The following is a 22,275-nucleotide window of genomic DNA, read 5'->3' as shown; positions in this document are numbered from 1 at the left end:
GTGACCTGTGGCGACGCCATTGTCAGAACGCGTTGCGTTTTAAATAGTTTATTATTTTCTCTTTGAATCAGTTATTGATCCTCAATGAAGGTTTATTCTCAGGCGGGGGATGGGCGGAGTCATGTCCTCGCTATCAGGAACCTTCTACAGAAACTTTGTTTCCTCTCTGTTCTTACCGGGGGATTTGGCGAGGCCGTCAGCCATCACTGCACCCCTGTGAGGCACCACCCTCACACAAAATGACAAGCACCACCAGGACGAGCTGAGATGTGCTCACTCCTGCGCAAAGTTGGTGTTGATGCTTCGGAGCTGTGAGCGCCGGCTGGAGGGCGGGAGCTCTGCATATAGTCAAGGGCGTTCTGTGACACGCTGACGTCATTCTCACACCTTTATTTGAGTTTGAAAGAAACAAGGAGCTCCTGAATGCACCGTCACATTCACTTTTATTAACACAGAGCAACACGAGTCTCAGGTCCAGTCGGGCTCAGGCGGGTCCTCAGGTGTTCTCGGCAGGTTCACCTGAAGACCGTTACAACACGTCACATCCACACCGAGCAGCTGAAACGCACACTGCACTTCCAGCATCCTCCACACCTGCACAGGTAGACCGGGTCAGCCTGCTCAGGCTTTCCTCTGGGGTCACTGTGCTGCAGGTCCTGGAGATCCTGGAGGGTTGCTCCTGGAGTCTGGAGCAGCAGCTCCCTCGGGCTCTGAGTGGAGATCTGAACACCTGGACAGGTAAGTGTTTGTGTTAGTTTTACCCAGAATCTCCTTTAACAGTCAGACTGAGTCTAATTCATATTTCGTGTTGCTCGCAGTGCCGACATCCTTCATCAGCTGATTCTGTAAACGTCTACATCAGTCCCAAAGTGCGGCCCCACCCCCTGCAGGTGGGCTGAAGTAATAACAGAAATTCCTGTGAGAATTTATGAACACTGACACAAATATATAAATGTGTGTTTTCTACAAACTGTAGCAGGAGGCTGTTATGCTGTGACATTACTGTGACATCATTGCTGTGACCTCTGACCTCTGCTCTGTGTTGAGGTATGAACCCTGATTTTAATCAAATTTAAGGGAAATCCATCACGCGCTCCCGTGAATGCTTGGTCACATGACCGAGTGTACGAGGCACTCTGTGACCTTTAGAGTAAGTCCCCCCCCCGCACACACAAACGCATGCATGCAGACACGTGCACATGCGCACACCTCTTATACACACACACATAAAAACATCTTCGTATCTAAGAATGCTCCATGCTTTTTATTTGTTTTTGTTTCTAATGTCTCTGTAAAGCACTTTGAATCACTTTGTTGTTGAATTGTGCTATACAAATAAATTTGCCATGCCTAAGAAGACAAAAAGATGTGACTGCTGAGAGGATTCTGATGGGATGTTACTGATTAGCAGGTGTGTGCGCTGACTAATGACCAGGCTTGCTCTGGTAACGTCTGTGTTCTGTGTCGACGACTCACAGCGTCTCGAAGCGGTTCTCCTCGCCGTCCAGGATGCCGTGGTACAAGTCGATCTCCTGCTCTAGCCGTTGCTTGTTGCTCAGCAACGTGTCGTAGTCGCGACGCTGCTGTTCGATTTCACTGCGTATGTCGGCTAGCTCCGCCTCCAGCTTGGCCACCACCGAGCCGAGATTCTGGAGCTCCATGTCGTGCCAGTGACGGGCGTCGCTCAGCGAGTTCTCCAGACCGCGTTTCTGCAGAGAGTGTATTTAACCAGTTAGTGGGAACTCGATCAGGTTATTGATCGCTTATTGATCTGTGCAGATCTTGCTTGCCATGTGGCTCACCAGGGCTCTGATAGACTCGGTCTCCGCCTGCAGACTCTGGATCTTACAGCCGGTGTCACTGCACTCAGCCTTCAGCGCCTCCACCTGTTCCTCCTCTGGACTCAGCTTGCTGCTCACGCACTGTGCCTCCTGCAGGACACACACCGCCACAGGTCAGACACGCCCACACACACACACCTTGGCACACCTGTGCAGGTGAGAGGACCTTACTTTACAGTCCAGGTAGGTGTCAGTCTCAGCCCTGCTCTTCTCCATCACTTTCTCCCAGTGGCTCCTGATATAGGCCAAGATCTGGTCCAGACTGGTTTCTATGGGCGCGTCGGGCTCGTCCACATCACGTCCCGCCATCTGACTGTACAGGATCCGCACATCCTGCTCAGAGAAGAAGTGGTCAGCTCACATGACCTTAGCCAGCTAAAGGAAGATCACACCTGCCACACGTGCTCTGAGTCTACTCTGACTTTACTGTGTCTCCGCTGTCACTCTTCTGGCTCTACTCTGACTCTACTGTGTGTCTGCTGTCAGTCTTCTGATTCTACTCTCACTCTACTGTGTCTCCGCTGTCACTCTTCTGACTCTAATGTGTGGCTGCTGTCACTCTTCTGACTCTACTGTGTGTCTGCTGTCAGTCTTCTGACTCTACTGTGTCTCCGCTGTCACTCTTCTGACTCTACTGTGTCTCCGCTGTCACTCTTCTGACTCTACTGTGTCTCCGCTGTCACTCTTCTGACTTTACTCTGACTCTACTGTGTGTCTGCTGTCAGTCTTCTGATTCTACTCTCACTCTACTGTGTCTCCGCTGTCACTCTTCTGACTCTAATGTGTGGCTGCTGTCACTCTTCTGACTCTACTGTGTGTCTGCTGTCAGTCTTCTGATTCTACTCTCACTCTACTGTGTCTCCGCTGTCACACTTCTGGCTTTACTCTGACTCTACTGTGTCTCCGCTGTCACTCTTCTGACTTTACTCTGACTCTACTGTGTCTCCGCTGTCACTCTTCTGACTTTACTCTGACTCTACTGTGTCTCCGCTGTCACAGTTCTGACTCTGACTCTACTGTGTCTCCGCTGTCACTCTTCTGACTTTACTCTGACTCTACTGTGTCTCCGCTGTCACTCTTCTGACTACTGTGTCTCCGCTGTCACACTTCTGACTCTAATGTGTGGCTGCTGTCACTCTTCTGACTCTACTCTCACTCTACTGTGTCTCCGCTGTCACAGTTCTGACTCTAGCTCTACTGTGTGGCTGCTGTCACTCTTCTTATTCTACTTTTTTTTATTTAAAAAAGCTTAAATTCTAAGATTTAGTTTTTCAGCCTTTCTCTAAATGGTGGCATCATCTGCTGCCGCAGCTTAAATTGGGAGATTTTTGAACAGAGTTTGGTGGGACCTGCTCATGGTTGTGCTCCAGACTGCGTAGCTCCGCCCTCATGTTCTCCATCTGCTCCTCAAGCTCCGCCTTCGTCAGGTTCGCCTCATCAATCACTTTGTACAGCGAGCTAATCTCCTCCTCCACTGCCCGACGGAACGGTTGCTCGTTCTCGAACCTGCAGGGGGAGCCACAGTCACTATGCCTGCAGCTGATGGTCCTGGTTCCTGAGCAGAACTAGGACCACCAGCCGCAGGACAACATGGAGGAGAGACTCACAGGGCAGGAGGCTGGTTATTGATCACCAGATGCTCCATGTTGGGGTTGTTTTTTAGATAAAGTCTATGATCAGTGCTTAAAAATAATGAATAATGTGGTTGATGATTGTGTCTGCTGTACCCTCCAGCAGCCACACAAGGGCACCATGTGATCACCTGAGACCAAAAGAAACCATCACTTCACATTCACGCTGCTGTTTACTGACAGAAGGTCTGTCACTGATCACTGCCACATTTCAGCTCACTGCTGATCACAGTGTGAGTTTGACCTCTGACCTGTCCTTGAAATCCTCAGCGTTGGCCTGCACGTTCTCTGTCTGCAGCATCAGCCGGGCGTTGTCCAGGATGGCTTCACTGACCTGCACAGAGTGTGGGAAAACAGAGCTGAGAGTGGCTGCAGCCAGCGGGGGGCATCGTTATCTCCACGCGTTACCTTTAGTGTAACGCCCCCGCAGCCTAACCTGATCTCAGGTGATCCAATAAAAACAGCAGCAAGACTCAAACACCGAATACTTAGTTTCTGTTCTCACACCTCAGAACATGTTTATCTGTGGAGGAATCAGCTGACGTAACGTGGCTGCTCGTGCACGGCTGCTCGTGCACACTTTTTAGGTTCACTTTTTTGCCTCAGGTGACTTTTGTATTTTAGGATTTTTTAGGCGAGGCACGTGGACCGTACGCGTCACTGTCACCACGATCTAAGAAAGGAGAGGCCTGAGTTGACCTTTGACCTCAGAGAGCAGCATGCCGATAGGATGAAGGATGGTGTGGAGATGGAGCCAGGTGTTTAGACCCTCCCCCTCACCTGTCTGTAAACCTCCTCCCACTCCCTCCTGAGGGGTCCCCAAGCTCCGGCGCTCGAGGCCTTGCGGTCCAGGCAGAGGCGGATCTGCTCCTCCAGCTGTTGGTTCAGCTGTTCCAGCGCTCTCACTTTGTCGCGGTATTCCATCAAACAGCTGTTCAGTCCCGCTGCCGCCGCACCGCTCCCCGCTGCTCGCTCGCTGCCTCGGGGCAGCACTGGTGTTGTGCTGCTCCTCATCCCCTGCAGGAACACGCTGCTGATGCCCAGAGCTCGCCGTGACACCCGCGTCCCCAGGCCAGAGGGGACACTCGCTGGTGGGGTGGAGCCTACAAAGACGCCGCGAGGGGCAGAGGTGCCTGCCGAGCCCATTCTCCCGCAGGAGGCAGAGGGTGGACGCTCGGCGGCCGTCTGTCCGAGGAAGGATGAGCGGCGTCGGGGCAGAGGCATGACGATCAGCACCTGCCAGTGTCAAACCGCTCAGACCCGCTCGCTACCGGGATTTATGCGAGGATGGCTGCTCTGGAAACATGGCTGCTTTTGTTCAGCCAGCGTTTGTGTTTGGAGCTTTTGTTGAAACAAAGAGTCTGAAAGAGCTGAGGCAGCAGAGCGAGCACGCGGGGGGGGGGGGCAGGAAGGGTCCTGAAGCCTGTCTGGGTCACATGACACACACACACACACACACACACACACACACACACACACACACACACACACACACACACACACACACTGTTTATAAACAGAGAGCAGATGAGGGTTAGATCATCACTGCTGTTTCAGATCAATAAAGAATATCTGCTGTTAAACAGGTAAAGAACTCTTTAAATAAAGTTTAGTAGAAACAGCTGCGATGAATAAACTTCCTGTTTTGATAAACAGACTTGTTCTTCATGTTTCCTGGGAAAACCCTCAAAACATGACACACGAGCACAAAAATGAAGGCAACGCCATTATTCATGAAGGTAATAAAGTTTAATCTACATGTTTAAATAAAGTTTCAGCAGCATGGTTTCTTGTTTGAAGCCAGATGTTGTCGTGGTGTCGTTGGGTTCCTAAAGCTCCAGGGGTTTTAGTGGGCGGAGCTCGGGCTGAACTGAGGCAGACGCATTCAGGTCTGAAAGGCAGCGGCTGCTCCTGAACCTGCAGGTGTCCTTCAGCATTAAGGCCTTCACAGGTGTTCCAGTTACACCTGCATGCGTGCTAATCCCCACGCCCCGCACACTGCTCCTGATTGGTCAAACTGCAGCTTCCTCCCAGCCTCATTCCACCGTAAGCTCAGAGAAGGTGGAGGAGTTCATGCAGTGGTTCGGCCTCTCTGCTGTGCTCCTGTAGAGGACGCAGTCACTGCTTCTTCGTCGCTGTTTTGCCCTCACAGTCTCTCACAGAGACCTGAACCCTTCGCATCGTCTCGCTAGCTGGCAGATGTTGGCCCAGCCGTTTTTAGCTTCGTGTAATCTTTGAGTGTTTGTCGCCGGGCCGTTACCATGGCAGCAAACACAGAGCTGTTTGTCTGCGTGGAAACACCTGGGCCGTCTGTTCAGGTTTTGTCAGATTGTTTGTGCTGAATCTCAGCAGGAAGTGCTTTGCGGTTGGCAGGAAGTGGTGAATGCCAACGCAGCAGTTGAAAGTTTCCCAGCTGCTAAAAGATGCGTTGGACTTCTGAGGGTAAAAGCCCGTCTCATCCACCCTGTAAAGCAGACCCAGTCATCACTTTCAGCTTCCAAACACCTTTAATCTGAACTCTGGTTTCTGGTGTCCAGATTCCAACCATGAATCCCTTTAGAAACCTGCTGCAGCGCCGTCCTCCAAACCTTTCAAGACAAATGTCTGCTCCCATCCTTTAGATCCACCTCGGACAGAAAGTTGCGTTTGTGGATCACGGTGTCGTACCTGGGAATATCACCTGAAGCTGGAGGAACACGTGTTTGCAGTGTGAGTGAAGATTCAGCTGCTCTGGATAGATTTGAGGAAGCTTTTGGAGATCAAACTCAGCCTCGACCTCCTAACTGTGCTTGACTTATTACGACAGCAGGGAGCTGCAGGAACACCTGCAATGGTCAGGTGGGACACGCCTTAAACCACAGTAAGTCATCATCAATCAGAGATCCAGTTCATAGGATAGTAGTTTCCAGCGTCGGACTCTTTCTGGTCCAGGTTCTGAGCACGCTCAGATCTGCATCTATAAACAACGTCAAAGATAAAAAGTCGGCGGTGGCGCCACTGAGCCAAGCACAGCAGAGCGTCGTCAGTCGTTAAAGGAAGCACCGCATGTAAGTGACGCTCGGGTGAACTGGTCCTCTCAGCTGTTTACAGCACCTGGCCGCTCAGAGCTCAGGTAACTGTGCCCCTCATGGCCCAGAGGTCATGTTTGCATGACCCAGATGTCACAAAGCACCTGACTCCTGGCCCACGTGAGGCACAGCTGCGACCGCAAGACGTCAGGCACACCCAACTGTGGCCCAGAGCTGCAGATGTGGGCCACATGTTGGCCAGATGTTCAGCAGGGGCAGTGCAGATGTATGTGCTCTGTGGTCACAGTGAGAACACACACACACTGACTGTGTTAGCGTGCACGTGTTGCGTGAGTGGGCAACGTGACTAATGAGTGATAAGAGGCGGCAGTTTCTTGGTTCAAAGCCCTCTGACCAGTGTGATGGGCGGGGCTTAGCACTTCCTCTGTGAGGGCGGCTGGCTGTTTTCTTCTGGGATCAACACCTCAGCTCGCAGCAGGATCCTGGAACAGGCCTGACCTTTGCGTTTGAGCACTGTGGCGTGCCAGTCAGCGAGCTTTTCTGGTTTTCACTTCTCTGTCTGTCACATTTTGTTTTTGTCCCAGTGACCCATGAGAATATGACACCACACAGACCTGAGGTCAGCTTCCTTTTTCTCAGCCTCCCATCACTGAGCCTCAGAGAGGATGTGATGTAATGATTTTGAGGTTAGAGAAAGAGACATGTCGCAATCCCCGCTGTAAAAACAAGAGTAAAATAAGACGATGGCGTCTCACAGATGTCTCGTCTGTTCTCTCAGACTCATTCATCTGCAGAGCCCTGAAACAGAATTGGTCCTAGCACTGAACCCTGTGGAACTCCATAATTAACCTCAGTGTGTGAAGAGGACTCTCCATTTACATGCACAAACTGGAGTCTATTAGATAGATATGATACAAACCACTGCAGCGCAGTACCTGTAATACCTACAGCATGTTCTAATCGCTCTAATAGGATATTATGGTCGACAGTATCGAACGCTGCACTGAGGTCTAGCAGGACAAGCACAGAGATGAGTCCACTGTCAGAGGCCATAAGAAGATCATTTGTAACCTTCACTAAAGCTGTTTCTGTGCTGTGATGAGCTCTGAAACCTGACTGAAACTCTTCAAATAAACCTCTGCAGATGATCTGTTAGCTGTTTGACAACTACTCTTTCAAGGATGTTTGATATGAAAGGAAGGTTGGAGATTGGCCTATAATTAGCTAAGACTGCTGGGTCTAGAGATGCTTTTTGAGTAAAGGTTTAACTACAGCCAGCTTGAAGGCCTGTGGTACATAGCTGATTATTAGAGATAGGTTGATCATATTTAAGATCGAAGAATTAATTAATGGCAGGACTTCTTTGAGCAGTTTTGTAGGAATGGGGTCTAAAAGACACGTTGATGGTTTGGAGGAAGTAATTATTGAAGTTAACTCAGAAAGATCAATTGGAGAAAAAGAGTCTAAATGAACATCAATGGTACTAAGAGTAGCTGTGTGTGTTGTACTTGTTCACTGCTGTGTGTGCAGTGAAGCTGCTGAGGTGTGTTTGCAGAACAAAGATCATAAACAGGATGAGAGAAGGAAGGATGTGAAGAAAAGAGTGCGACAGCGTTTCATCAACTTCCCCGTTTTTCTCTCACACTTTATTTTCATAACTCAGAAAACCAAAACATTTACATTGGTGTGACGCACACACACTCACACAAACACACAAACACACAAACAGGGTTATATACAGCATTAGTCACATTTCAGCTTTGGCTCAGTTTCTGTTCAAACGCAGCGAGGAGACCGGTCCCGTCTCTGATACAGCAGCTAAAACGTCACATTTAAAAACAGCTTCATGTTTACTGTACAAGCAAGCCCTGAAAAGTCCTGGAAACACCTGGAAAAGTCCTGGCTCAGAAAATGATGTGGAGGTTTTACATTCTCATTACAAAGGTTTCTTTTTGTTTTCCCCAAAACTGTAAAAGCTGTAACCAGCAGGCGCGCCCAGCCTCCACCTGTCCTGTGCTCTGAGGTGAAGGTGTTCTCAGGTGAGCGGGCTATGACTGTCTGTGGGTGGATGTTAGGGTGAAGCAGCACATGTGTTGAATCAAAGCTTCTTAAAAACTCTTCCTGCGATCGAGGCGTCTGCTGTACAGCTGCCCTGGCACAAACAGGAAGTTACGCGGTGACGGTTTCTACAGCGACAGCGCCTGCGAGGTTTCGCTGTCAGACATCACCGAGGCTCGGGTGGAGCTCAGCGGGCTCCTGCTGGACTTGGTGGACAGCTGAATCTTGGTGACGGGTGGCACGCAGCGGCAGCAGCGCAGCAGGTGCACCACGTCACGGCGGAACCGTGAGCCCACGAAGACGTAGAGGAAGGGGTTGAGGCAGGCGTGCATGTAGGCCAGACTCTTCAGCACCTGCCCCGCCTTATCAAAGGCCTTCAGGTGATCGCAGTTCGTGATGGTGATGTTGGAGGCCTGCACCGCCTCCATCACCAGCACGCTGTTGTAAGGCAGCTGCGACACAACGAACGCCACCACCACCGCCAGGATGACACGCATGGCCTTGTGCTTCTGGAAGCCCTGGGTCTTGAGCAGCGTGGCGACGATGACGCTGTAACAGAAGGCCATGACGATGAAGGGCAGGCAGAAGCCCATGCTCACCTGCAGGGACAGTACCAGGATCTTGGTGTTGTTCCCCAGGTGGGTCGGGAACACCATACGGCAGTAGTCCTGCGTCCTCCCTTCCACCTTTGCGGGGGCAGCAAATACCAGCTCGGGCGTGGCAAGGAGCAGTGCAAGCAGCCACACCCCCGCGCACACCAAACGGCTGCAGCGCAGGCGCTCCACCTGCGAGTTGTGCGCCTTTGTGGTCTGCACGATGGCAATGTAACGGTCCACGCTAATGCAGGTAAGCAGCAACATGCTGCTAAACAGGTTCACCTTGTAGAGGGCGGAGTTTATTTTGCAGAGGGAGGTGCCGAAGATCCAGCTGTGCGACGCCTCGGCCGCCCACAGCGGCAGCGTGACCAGGAACAGCAGGTCGGCCACGGCCAGGTTCAGCAGGTACACGTCGGTCATCGTCTTCAGCCGGCGCCGGAAGTTCAGGTAGATCCACACCACGGCCAGGTTCCCGGCTCCGCCCACCAGGGCGATCATCCAGAAGAGCGGTGGCTCATAGTGACTCCTGAACACCCGCACCGACTCCCGGTCGCACAGCAAGTCGTCTCCGTAGTCCTCTGAGTAGTCATAGTTGTCAGAGGTGGCCGAGGGATTGAAAGCAGACGGCTTCTGATGGACAGAGACAGCACACCTGAGCACACCTGAGCACACCTGAGCACACCTGAGCACTCTGCTGATACATACTTGGATAAATCAATAAATAATCAGGGTTCGTTACCTCTGTGATCATTGTTGTGATGATGTCATCCATGGAGGTCACATTCATGGTGAAAAGGTCATCCACCTACAAACACAGGTGTTCGGGTTAGAAAAGGTGCAGCGAGTTTCACACAAACAAAACCTCCAAAAAGAGGAAACAAAATAAAAGAACAAGCTAAAGCCGCCTGGCGCCGCTCCTCCTACGCTCGCTGGTCACATGCTTTTTGTAGTTTGTGACGTTGTTGCTGTTGACTCATGTCTGTGTTGCTTCACTTTCTGCACGTTGTTTTTAGTCAGTGTAGGACAAAGGACATATTTTTACTCTCTTTGAAGTACTTTTACTCTGTTACTCTGTTACAAACTGTATTGTACTTTTAAATAGTACTACTGAGCCCTGATCCTACACTATAAAAGTACCCCCGTACAATAGCTTTACCAAAATAAAAGCCTTTGGGTGAATATAAGTGCTGTGAAACGTGTAACCGTCAAACTCACAGACATTAAAGAACTCGTTTCTTTAAATGAAGCTGAGGATTAAAGCGGATCACGTGCTCAAACACTGAAAACTCGACTGTTTGAATGTTTCAGGCATAAAAATGAGTCCTCGGTTTGACCACTTTAAAGTTTAAGCTCTTCGTCTCACATAGGTCTGCACACAGAGTACCTAACTTTGAGTGTTTGGGTCATTTAAGACTGTGGTATTAATAATTTTACTGATCCCAGAGTACTTTAAATTCTCCAGACGTGTCTGTGAGTCACAAATATCCTGGTCCTCCTAGGACCTGCGTCCACATATGTGGACGTCACATTTTGGGTTATTTAGACCAAAATACTAAATTTTGCTCTACAGGAGCCTGATATCCACTTACAGGACATTATGCAGCTACTGTTCTATTGAAATGTAAAATGAAAGTCCTCATATGTGGATCTCATTTTTCCCAGAAACACAAATCTGGTAATTCTGTGTTTTACATTCATCGGGTCCCAAATAGCAAAGAGAAATTAAAAGTGCTGCAGTACGAGCAGTTATTTATCGTCGTGTGCCTGTTAGAACCACTAAAACCAGAAACATCATCTGAAATCTCAGAGTCTGTGGTGAGGCGATCTGAGATCTGCTCACAACTAGACTATTATGGGATGGTTAATGATGAAGTGAAAAACATCTTTACACTGCGCTCGGAAATCAAAGTCTGCAGCTCGCCGCTTTCCCCATGAAACAAAGACCAGACACAGACAGACAGGCGTGGACTCACCGTCAGGCGTCTCGTCGTCTCTGGTGTGTCTCGCTGTTTGGCGCTTTTTGCACTCTAAGTCCGTTAGACCACAAAAGTGACGTATGAAAGCAGAAGTTACATCAGCTGTCTAAGAGGAGTGGCTACGATTTCATAACGAGTAGACAGTGAGCACGAACGCATCAACATCCCTGAATGTTAGACCCCCAGAATCCAATGATCCTGAATCCGAACCCTTGAGAATAACAACAAATATTTACTTACAGCTGGTTAGAGTTGTACAAACTCTGCTATTGGCTGATATTTCCATGTATCACAGCAACATGTAAGGAGATGACTTCTGCACAGCACTGTGGTACAAAGGAGGCCTTTTGTAGGTGCTGAGCTGTTTTGAGGAGAGTTTAAAGGAAAATGAAAAGAGAAGCTCGGACACCACAAAGAGGAAGTCGGGGAAAATCAGCTGGCTGAACCCGGGAGCTCCTAAGAACTGAAAACAGAAGTAGCGTCACACACCGGGACTCGCCCGGGCTCACATGGTGAAGCCTGAGAGGTTACCCAGAATGCAGTTGGTGACATTTCCTCAGGTTTCTGCTGCTCTGTGTCACAGACACGAAGCTGCTGCAGGTTATACTCACAGATCCGCCTGGGTGTGAAACTGATCTGGGTGCAGTTTGACTTGTACAACTTTCTACCTGAGCAATCAAAGACGACATTCACAGGTGGCCGCATGGCTGAAAGCGGCCGGCCTGGGTTTGAATCCAACCCGCGGCCCTTTGCCGCATCTCGTCCCTCTGCTTTCCTGTCACTCTTCACTGTAGCCTTCAAAATAAAGCCGCCCAAACAAATATTTAAAAACAACAAAGTCACAAAGCTAAAGCTAAACACACTGAAGAAATGATGACATTCGGCCCTGGTCTGTGCACCTGGAGGGGGGCACACTTCTTCCCAGAATGAGTGTAAGTGTTGGGGGGGGGGGTCAGATTTGTTGGGCTTTGTATGAATCATTCTGCCACGCTGAACCAAAACTACACACATTTAAATCGTTTCCTGTTTCAAACATCACTCTCACTGCCTGCCGACCACTGTATCCATGACAACAAACACTCCCTAATATCAGAGACAACCCACGACTGTCTCGCTCTGACCTCAACGCCCCCCTCCCCCCCTCGCTCCGGGCCGACACGGTGCCTCACGTCTGCAGTGAGAAGTGTTGTACCAGCTGGAGTGGTAGTAGTACTGAGGTATCTGTGGTCACACACACTGAACATGTTGTTCTTCTCTGCTTATCTCTACTTCCTGTTTAAGGTGACAAACACAGACTGGCAGCAGTTTCCGTGACTTGTGAGCACATTACCTTAAAGGGCTCCTGCACACCTTCAGCCTGTGAAAGCACAAAACCGGGACACAGTTCACGTCATGTCACCTGTGCACAACACGTGCTTCATACTGACAGGTAACAACCCCCAGTACAGAGAGATGACCCCAACATCCACACCACCCCCTCCGCAATCAGTGAGGCGGAAGAACTCCCTCTAAAACAGAACCAGGATTAGGGAGGGACTGAGCCTGATTCACTGGGAATCCCCGGCAGCCTACGTCTATTGCAGCATAACTAAGGGAGGATCCAGGGTCACCTGGTCCAGCCCTAACTATATGCTTTAGCAAAAAGGAAAGTTTGAAGCCTAATCTTAAAAGTAGAGATAGTTTCTGTCTCCTGAATCCAAACTGGAAGCTGGTTCCACAGAAGAGGGGCCTGAAAACTGAAGGCTCTGCCTCCCATTCTACTTTTAAATACTCTAGGAACAACAAGTAGGCCTGCAGAGCGAGAGCGAAGTGCTCTAATAGGGTGATATGGTCCTACAAGGTCATTAAGATAAGATGGGGCCTGATTATTTAAGACCTTGTATGTGAGGAGCAGGATTTTGAATTCTGGATTTAACAGGAAGCCAAAACAGGAGAAATCTGCTCTCTCTTTCTAGTCCCTGTCAGCACTCTTGCTGCAGCATTTTGGATCAGCTGAAGGCTTTTCAGGGAGTTTTTAGGACTTCCTGATAATAATGAATTACAGTCGTCCAGCCTGGAAGTAATAAATGCATGAACTAGTTTTTCAGCGTCACTCTGAGACAGGATATTTCTAACTTTAGAGATGTTGCACAAATGGAAGAACGCAGTCTTACATATTTGTTTAATATGTGCATTGAAGGACATGTCCTGGTCAAAAATGACTCCAAGGTTCCTCACAGCGTTACTGGAGGCCAAGGTAATGCCATCCAGGGTAAGAATCTGCTTAGATACCATATTTCTAAGACTTTCAGGGCCGAGTACAATAACCTCAGTTTGATCTGAATTAAGAAGCAGAAAGTTAGCGGCCATCCAGGTCTTTATGTCTTTAAGACATTCCTGCAGTTTATGGATAAACCTTCTTGATTATGTAACAGAGAGAAGCGCTCTGAGGACCACCAACGTGGGCAAACACGTGTGTATGTGTCTGTGAGTGTGCGGTCACAGCTTGTCATGCAACACTGCACAGTGTGAACTTGCTGTCACGCTATGCGGCTGATTCCTGTTTCACTGACGTCTGTCAAACACTTCCTGTTAGACAGGAAAAAACAGCCAGGTCACGTGACCTGATTTTCTCCTCATTTCTCTTCTGCTGTTAACGCATATGGTTACCATAGAGACATGTGACCCCCCCAGCATCATCTGACATAAAAACAAATAAATGTTATAAAGATAAGATAAGATAACCTTTATTAGTTCCACACGTGGGAAATTTGTTTTGTCACAGCAGGAGTGGACAGTGCAAAAGTTACGCTGGACTTAAAAGCCAGATTTAAACTAAAACAAACAAAACTTTTGGAGCTTTTATTGTGAAAGAGTGAACTGAAGTTAATCTCATGTAATCTGATAATCTGAACAGTGTGACGTCCGACAGACTTTGTGTAATCCTGAAAACAGGGAGCCGGTGTGGTTCGTGCTCTCGCCTGAGCTCTGTGCTGTCGGTTTTAAAGCCTCCTCTGGGGGCAGCAGAGCGGCCGGCGGGCTCCGAGGAGCCGAATAAGCCGTAGAAGAAGAAATAGGAGCGGATGTAAACAAAGAGGAGCAGGTGAGTTTTAGTGAGACGCTCCGCAGTCTCACCTGGGAGCTCATTTATTGATCTATTAGTGACGTATCGATTCGTTCCTGCTCTGAAACACCGTTAGCCTGCTAGCCTTCTCCGCGTCTTTGCATTTCCCGCGCGAGCCTAGCTAAAGCGGACGGCGAACGCGCTGCCCTAGATCAGCCAATCATTCCGCTTAACGTACGTTTCGTCATCAAGCAGAGGGGTTGGTACTCTAAGTACTCAGAGTAGTCAGAGTACTGGGACTGTGGAATAAAGTAGCATAACGAAGACTGCTGCTGATATCTGGACGGATGTTCGGTTCTGCTGCGCTCTGATTGGTCAGTGTTTGAATTCAGGCGGTTTTTTTTAGATAAATCCTATTTACACTGACTGTGTCCCAGCAGGGCCAAAGGACGGACCTCACACCGTGATGTCATGGTGATGTCATAGCGATGTCGTGGGTGAAGCAGCGGTACCGTGACATCAGCCCTGTGACCCTGCAGTTGGGGGGCGGAGCTGTGAGCTCCAGCCTGTACTGTGCTGAGGTGGAGGGCGTGGGGGCGGGGCTAGTGGAGTCCTTCCTGGTGGAGCTTTATCGCTGTAAGCTCTGTCAGTTCACCTGTGGCATCAAAGCCTCCATTAACAGCCACCTGCTGCTCACGCACCGCCCCAACGCCTATCTGGACGGGGCAGAGGCGGGGCTCCAGCAGGGAGCGTCACCCTATCAGCTAAAGGAGAGTGACGAAGATGAGGACTTCCTGCTCTACAACATGCTGGACAACCTGAGCCCGGCTACCTGTGACATCAGCAGTGAGGGCGGGCTGCAGGTGGCCCACACCTGTGAGGTGATAACCTCACACACACACAGAGAACAGAATGATTTTGAGCTTTTATTTTAAAAGGTGAAACAATATGAAGTTCATAGTCAGACGGTTATTTATGATTTAGCTTTTCAAATTAAGTTGAAATGTATTTATTTTTTGATTTATTTATCTTATTTTATTCTGAAGGTGTCCTTACACCTGGTAGCCACACCTTAATCTTGTGGTTTGTATGCAGGTCACCACACTCTTTGAGGAAGAGGAGCAGGAGGAGGACTCCTCCATCTTCACTCTGAAGGGGAGCACTTTATCCTCTCTGGCCGACACCCCCGCCTCCCAGGAGGAGTTGGCGCAGTCCGCCCACCTGATGACCCTTGGGCTGTGTCGGATCTCTGCAGTCAGAGCTCCTCCTCTTCCTTCTTCCTCACCGTCCACACAGCTCACGCAACCACATGACAGCAGTGCCAACAACAAAGCGAAGGCTCCGCCCCCCAGCCTGCTGTGTCTGCTCTGCCCATTAAAACTGCCGTCGCGGCGGCTGCTTGATATCCATGTCAGGTCACACCGTGCCAGCGGCGGTTTCGGCTGCGTGCGCTGCAACTGGATGGCCGACAGTTGGGAGGAGGTGGAGCATCACTGGAGGAGCCGCTGTAGCCAGAGGAGGAAAAGGAGGAGGGAGCGGGAAGAGAAGAAGAAGAAAACCGCGGTGGCGGTCTGTCACAGGAAGTTCGAAAACAGCACGCTGAGAAGCGCTCCTGAAAAACCACGGAAACACAGTGAGTGCCCAGCTCTGTACCATCGATCAGTAATCAATAAGAACACTAACACTGATCAGTTTTCTGCAGATGGATGGAGGAGCCAGCTGATTGGACGTGCAAAGCGTAAGGAGGCGGAGCTTCTTGACAGGTAATAATAACAATAGTAATAATAATAATAATAATAATAATAATACATTTTATTTAAAAGGGACACTGTACAGCAAATAAAAGAGGCATAAAACCAGGAAATAAACGTGATAATAAAAGAAAGTTTAAGAGCATGGAGAGGTTCTCTACAGTAGGCTGTCTTGAACAGGTGGGTTTAGAAGGTGGACTTTAAAAAAAGGGAATGAGGTGATGTTTCTGAGGTCGGGGGGGGGGGGATTCCAAAGTGGAGGGGCAGAGCGACTAAAAGTCCCCCATAGAAACAAGACGAGAGGAAGGAACAGGAAGAGGAGGATCTGAGGCACCAGGATGGGATGGAGATCTGTACCGAACCAGAGAGGTATGGTGGGTGGAGAGAATGAATTGCCTTAAATGTACAGAGGAGTATTTTAAAATTAATGCGAAGTTTAACCGCCGGCCAGTGAAGCTGCTTCAGAATAGTGGTGAGTCCTAGTAATAATGCGGGCAGCAGCATTCTGGACACGCTGAAGCTTGTTGATGGATTTTTGTGTAAGAGCGAGTTACAGTAGTCGATCCGACAGGTAACTGTGGACGAGGGTAGCAGGCGCATGTGGAGTGAAGAAGGGGCGGAGTTGGAAATATGCTGAGCGAGTGAGAGTTAAAGGATAGTGCACTGTCAAGAATGACAGCCAAACTTTTCACAGAGGGAGAGGTAGAAACTGATGAGTTCTTGATAGTAACAGAAAAACAGTTAGCTCTGGATAGCCATCATCTGGAGCCGACCGGGAGAAGCTCCGAGTTGTTGCTGTTGACTTTAAGAAAGTGGGAGGAAAACCATGAACTAAGAGAATCTGAAATGATTAAAAACCAGTTTGAATGTCTGTCAGCCAATCGGAACACAGCCTGTGTGCGTGTTTGTTTTCAGGCAGGCCAGCAGAGCTCGGGCCGCATCACGGCCGGTCACCATGGAGACCACGAGGAAAACCACGAGGAGGACGAACGGAGACGGCGAGCAGCTGACAGCAGAGAGCGGGAAGCAGACGGGCTTCAGCTGCTCGCTGTGCCACAGGTAACCACGTTACCCATAATCCCTCACTGCACAGAGTCACGTGACCTGGTGATGTCATGGCATTTCTTCTCAGCAGGAAGTTCTCCTCTAAACTGACTCTGAGGCGTCACCTGGGCGTTCATGGGGGAGAGAAACCGTTCACCTGTCCTCACTGCTCCTACAGCAGCCGGCTGAAGGCCTCACTGCTGCAACACCTGAGGACTCACACAGGTAACACACACAGCTGAGGACTCACACAGGTAACACACACACACACCTGAAGACTCACATGGGTAACACACACACACACCTGAAGACTCACACGGGTAACACACACACACACCTGAAGACTCACATGGGTAACACACACACACACCTGAAGACTCACACGGGTAACACACACACACACCTGAAGACTCACATGGGTAACACACACACACACCTGAAGACTCACACGGGTAACACACACACACACACACACACACACACCTGAAGACTCACACAGGTAACACACACAGCTGAGGACTCACACGGGTAACACACACACACACACACACCTGAAGACTCACATGGGTAACACACACACACACCTGAAGACTCACACGGGTAACACACACACACACACACACACACACACACCTGAGGACTCACACGGGTAACACACACACACACACCTGAGGACTCACACAGGTAACACACACACACACACACACCTGAGGACTCACACAGGTAACACACACACACACCTGAGGACTCACACAGGTAACACACACACACACACACACACACCTGAGGACTCACACGGGTAACACACACACACACACACACACACCTGAGGACTCACACAGGTAACACACACACACACACACACACCTGAGGACTCACACAGGTAACACACACACCTGAGGACTCACACGGGTAACACACACACACACACCTGAGGATTCACACAGGTAACACACACACACACACACACCTGAGGACTCACACAGGTAACACACACACACACCTGAGGACTCACACAGGTAACACACACACACACACACACACACCTGAGGACTCACACAGGTAACACACACACCTGAGGACTCACACGGGTAACACACACACACACACCTGAGGACTCACACAGGTAACACACACACACACACACACCTGAGGACTCACACAGGTAACACACACACACACACACACCTGAGGACTCACACAGGTAACACACACACACACACACACACACCTGAGGACTCACACGGGTAACACACACACACACACCTGAGGACTCACACGGGTAACACACACACACACACACTAGCACTCACACAGGTAACACACAGAAAGCTGAGAGCCCTTGTCATGTGACTGTCAGGTGACGTTGTGCGTCCCGTGTGTGATCTCAGGTGAGAAGCCGTACAGGTGTGCAGAGTGTCCGTATGCGTCCATCGATCGCAGCTCTCTGCTCCGACACTACAGGACTCACAGCCAGGAGAAACCGTACAGGTGTCAGCACTGTGACTACAGCAGGTAACACACCTGACACGCACCTGACACACACCTGGTGCACACCTGTGCTCCCACAAACTGCTGCTCGAGTATTTCGAATAATAGAAAATTAAATTGAATGTGACTCATAAATCGAAGGGTTTATCTGTGTTTTCACGGATGTTGTTTGCAGTTTGGAAACCAATGAGCAGTTCGTCCTGAAACACCTGTGTCAGGATTCATTATTGATCAGTATTGATGTGTGATCTGATTAATCTGTGGAAAAACTGATAGATTACTAAAGCAATCGGTAGCCCTGTTTTTGTTTTTCTCAACAGCATCCAGAAGAAGAGTTTGGATCTCCATGCTCGCCGCCATCACACTGGTGAGGCGTTCCCATGTCAACAGTGCGACTACTCGAGCCCGGACCGCCAGCTGCTGCTGAGACATGTCCGCAGACACCACGCCCCCTCCCAGCAAGCTGCGTTCTGAACATGCGCTGGTGTGACGGGGCTCGGCACAAAGTTTTATTTGTGGACTTTTTTAATGAAAATAAAAGCTTAGAAAAAATAGTTTCTGTTCTTATTTATTCACTCTCAGACCTTTACTTTGAAAATATGAAGGCCTTAAACACTTTTTAACTTTGAAAAGGCCTCAATGAGCACATAAGGCTGTGACAGTCAGCTGATTATTAATCAGTGAATACTAGAATACTATTTTCATTGGAAATAACTGACCAACGTGAGTGAAGCAGCTGATGTCTCACCTGCTGCTCACCTGGACTCACTGCTCAAAATTAGCCAGAACTGAACAGGTTCTGATTAATCAGGAACCAAAAACGTAACTCTGAGCACACGTCAGGGGGACGGACAACGAGCATCAGACTTTGTGCTTCAGTAATGTGTGCAATAAAACATGTTTTAGCAAAATCTTTTTTCAAATACAATTTAAAAACAGATTCCACTCCTCATCTGCATTTCCTGTTAGCTCACACATTAGCTTTGTTTCAAGTTTCACTTCCAGCAGCGAAATTCTGCAGGTCAAAACTGCACATAAGATAAACGAAATCAATTCAATTCAGTTTTATTTATACAGCACCAAATCACAACAACAGTCGCCTCAAGGCGCTTTATATCGTAAGGTAGACCCTACAATAATACATAGAGAGAAAAACCAACAATCATATGACCCCCATGAGCACTATGAGCAACAGTGGGAAGGAAAAACTCCCTTTTAACAGGAAGAAACCTCCAGCAGAACCAGGCTCAGGGAGGGGCGGGGCCATCTGCTGTGATTGGTTGGGGAGGGGGAAGGAAGACAGAGATTGAATAAAGAAAATATATTTTTATTAAAAAAGTAGAGTAAATAAATACAGATTACTGAAAATGCTGTGTGGCAGAGGTAATGGTATATACATGTACAGTAACTGTAAATGAACAGTCCCATATTTCAGCAGCTTGTAGCTAACTCTCGGATTAGCTAACACATATAGCATTTCTGTGAGTCTTCTGGTCCTTAAAAAAACTGCGAAGTATCCAGGTGGTCAGATGTAAGGGGCTCTGTGATTGGTTACAGAGAATTTGCACTGTCGCTTTTTTTCACCCGGGTTATATTTATTTATTCATTTATTTATTTTGTCAGGAAAAAAGAGAAGCTTTCTAAACATCCGGCTTTAAGTCTACATTTTAGAGACATAAATGAGGAGCTTTTCACAAATGTGTTTCTATCTATGGTGTCTTCTTGTTTTTCATTCAAACTGTTTCACTGACTTCTCTTATTAAAAAATGTTTTTAAAAAAATTTGTAATCATTTTTTTTATTTTTTTTGTATTATTTTTGGTCCCACGGTAATAGATGTTCCAGCCATGTATTCCAGCCTTAAACCTAACCTTATCCATAACCCTAACCAGCAGTTAAATGGCGTAAAATAATGTTTTCCAAAGCGATTTTAGGATAATGAACGAACATGTGTAGATTGAGTCCAGAGGGTTCTCATGTGTTCTCCTTTTTCCGATGTTGTCATTTAGGAACGTGTTGGGTAACTGAGAGCGTAAAATGTTGACGATTTGTCACCGAGTGTAAAATATTACGCTTAGGGAGTGAGAACGTGTTGGGTTTCTCAAATCTAAGGGGCGCCAACCAAAATTCCTCTTTAAGAAAGAAATGTTTAATAATCACATTCTGTTTCATAAGAACTGTGCTGCCTCGGCCAAATCTAAATACTATTGTGGTTTATTCTATTCTCGTGCATGTAACCCAAAGTTCCTTTGTTTAACAATATTCCTGCATCTCCACACTCTTTTCCTTCTCTAACCTAACCCTCTCTTGTATCCTTTGCAGCTCTGTATCCACCTGCAGCTTGAGCTCTGTAGTCTTTGTTTACCATTTACTAATGTTCACGTTTCACTCTCCCCTCAGTATCAGATGTATCAGTAATGATTCAAGAGTCTAAATCATCTCCCCAGGGACCCTCTTCCCACTGTCCTAGTCTAAGCTTTTCTTGGTGGTGGACTTCCAGAGACGCAGACCCACCACACTGACACCGGTGAACATCCAGGGAGTGGACATTGAGATAGTGGACTTGTACAGGTACCTGGGTGTTCACCTGAATAATAAACTGGACTGGAGCCACAACACTGATGCTCTTTACAGGAAGGGTCAGAGCAGACTCTACCTGCTGAGGCGGCTGAGGTCATTTGGAGTCCAGGGAGCGCTTTTAAAGACCTTCTATGACTCTGTGGTGGCATCTGTCATTTTTTACAGTGTGGTGTGTTGGAGCAGCAGTTTATCAGCAGCTGAGAGGAAGAGGCTGGATAAACTCATCAGGAAGGCCAGCTCTGTTCTGGGATGCACCCTGGACCCAGTGCGGGTGGTGGGAGACAGAAGGACTCTGGCCAAAATAACATCTCTGATGGACAGAGTCTCCCAGCCCATGCATGTAGATGTTGCTGCAGAGCTGCTTCAGTGACAGACTGCTGCATCCTCGATGCATGAAGGAGCGTTTCCGCTTGTGTGAAATTAAAGGATTTTTCTATTCTTACCTCACTGGTCCCTCTTATTACCACCATTATTGACTCTTTTCTCGGTACTGGGACTGCTCCTCCATTATTGAAAGTTCACTTCCTGTGTCTGCCGGTTTTCCTCAGATGACACTCAGCTGTATATTTCCTCCAAACCCAGTTTCAGCCTTCCACCCATCCCCCTCTGTGACTGCCTCATGGAGGTTAAATCATGGCTCTCCTCCTATTTTCTCAAACTCTGTAGTAATAAAACTAAAGTTTGTCAGCACAGCTTCCACTCTAACCATATCCCACAGGTTTTCCATTGATAGTGGCAGCTCCTCCAACCTGCCCTCTCCTCAGGTGTCGTTCCACTTTCTGCTTCAGAATAATGCTGTCATACGTATCCCTAACCTGGGCAATCCCTGCTTGTGTGAGTCACTCCACGTTGCCGTTCCCTCTCATTCTCGTGGGTCTTCATCTGCCGTTCACCCGATTGTTCCCTCTGCCCGTCTCACCACTATGGGGAAGAGTCCCATCTGTTTAAACTGGCTCACCCTCTCTGACATTGACTCCAGTATTGTTGTCCAATGCTGGTTTTTACTACTTGTCTTTTATGCTTGGTATGGTTGGGTTTAGTAGGGCGCCAACAAATAAAATGTATTGAGATACTGAGATTATGACGTCTCGCTGTGACACTGCACAGATCTCTCCTCTTCATGGTTGTGTCTTTGAGCCATTTCAGTGGAAGAACAAACTGACCTCTGAGCTCTGACCGCTGAAAAACAAAACCATCCGTTTTCCCCTCTGTCCTTGACTAATGGCATGACTTAAT

General features: G+C 48.6%; 3 protein-coding genes across 12 annotated transcripts; 1 reads left to right on the top strand and 2 right to left on the bottom strand.

The window, feature by feature from the left end:
• Positions 1–426: 426 nt before the first annotated feature.
• bfsp2 (beaded filament structural protein 2, phakinin) lies at positions 427–4,787 on the bottom strand. The gene is made up of 7 exons (XM_026149518.2): positions 4,253–4,787; positions 3,724–3,806; positions 3,191–3,347; positions 2,013–2,174; positions 1,803–1,931; positions 1,477–1,709; positions 427–730 (listed from the first exon to the last, which is right to left on the bottom strand). Exons 1-7 carry the CDS (start codon positions 4,694–4,696, stop codon positions 640–642), a joined length of 1,299 nt encoding a protein of 432 aa, XP_026005303.1. The 5' UTR covers positions 4,697–4,787; the 3' UTR covers positions 427–639.
• A 3,328-nt stretch (positions 4,788–8,115) lies between these two features.
• ccr9a (chemokine (C-C motif) receptor 9a) lies at positions 8,116–11,201 on the bottom strand. Its single transcript, XM_026150707.2, has 3 exons — positions 11,129–11,201; positions 9,895–9,960; positions 8,116–9,785 (listed from the first exon to the last, which is right to left on the bottom strand). Exons 2-3 carry the CDS (start codon positions 9,940–9,942, stop codon positions 8,688–8,690), a joined length of 1,146 nt encoding a protein of 381 aa, XP_026006492.2. The 5' UTR covers positions 9,943–9,960; positions 11,129–11,201; the 3' UTR covers positions 8,116–8,687.
• A 2,850-nt stretch (positions 11,202–14,051) lies between these two features.
• Positions 14,052–20,324, top strand: LOC113011283 (uncharacterized). 10 transcript variants are annotated; one of them, XM_026150753.2, is made up of 8 exons: positions 14,052–14,213; positions 14,615–15,055; positions 15,270–15,807; positions 15,877–15,937; positions 16,841–16,984; positions 17,058–17,194; positions 18,361–18,484; positions 18,757–20,324. In XM_026150753.2, the coding sequence occupies exons 2-8, from the start codon at positions 14,663–14,665 to the stop codon at positions 18,932–18,934; spliced, it is 1,575 nt and encodes a 524-aa protein (XP_026006538.1). In that variant the 5' UTR covers positions 14,052–14,213; positions 14,615–14,662; the 3' UTR covers positions 18,935–20,324. The 10 variants fall into 10 exon arrangements, with proteins under 10 accessions (XP_026006538.1, XP_026006537.1, XP_080148506.1 ...); XM_026150752.2 differs by having other exon boundaries at positions 14,612–15,055; XM_080292380.1 differs by having other exon boundaries at positions 14,056–14,213; positions 17,061–17,194.
• Positions 20,325–22,275: the final 1,951 nt, after the last annotated feature.

The sequence above is a fragment of the Astatotilapia calliptera genome, chromosome 18 (assembly GCF_964374335.1).
Source record: "Astatotilapia calliptera chromosome 18, fAstCal68.1, whole genome shotgun sequence".
NCBI classification, from domain to species: Eukaryota; Metazoa; Chordata; class Actinopteri; order Cichliformes; family Cichlidae; genus Astatotilapia; species Astatotilapia calliptera.
The sequence above is the reverse complement of the archived record's forward strand: the minus strand, read 5'-3'. Positions and strand labels throughout refer to the sequence as shown.

Excerpts from the sequence above, each read along its gene's own strand:
- LOC113011283 (XM_026150753.2), top strand. The coding sequence starts at position 14,663 with ATGTCGTGGGTGAAGCAGCGGTACCGTGACATCAGCCCTGTGACCCTG. Across the intron at positions 15,938-16,840 it reads GAGGCGGAGCTTCTTGACAG|GCAGGCCAGCAGAGCTCGGG; the intron begins GTAATAATAACA and ends GTTTGTTTTCAG. Across the intron at positions 18,485-18,756 it reads CAGCACTGTGACTACAGCAG|CCCTGTTTTTGTTTTTCTCA; the intron begins GTAACACACCTG and ends AGCAATCGGTAG.
- ccr9a (XM_026150707.2), bottom strand. The coding sequence starts at position 9,942 with ATGAATGTGACCTCCATGGATGACATCATCACAACAATGATCACAGAG. Across the intron at positions 9,786-9,894 it reads TCACAACAATGATCACAGAG|AAGCCGTCTGCTTTCAATCC; the intron begins GTAACGAACCCT and ends TCTGTCCATCAG.
- bfsp2 (XM_026149518.2), bottom strand. The coding sequence starts at position 4,696 with ATGCCTCTGCCCCGACGCCGCTCATCCTTCCTCGGACAGACGGCCGCC. Across the intron at positions 3,348-3,723 it reads GCTGAGGATTTCAAGGACAG|GTTCGAGAACGAGCAACCGT; the intron begins GTCAGAGGTCAA and ends CTCCCCCTGCAG. Across the intron at positions 2,175-3,190 it reads TGGAGCACAACCATGAGCAG|GATGTGCGGATCCTGTACAG; the intron begins GTCCCACCAAAC and ends TTCTCTGAGCAG.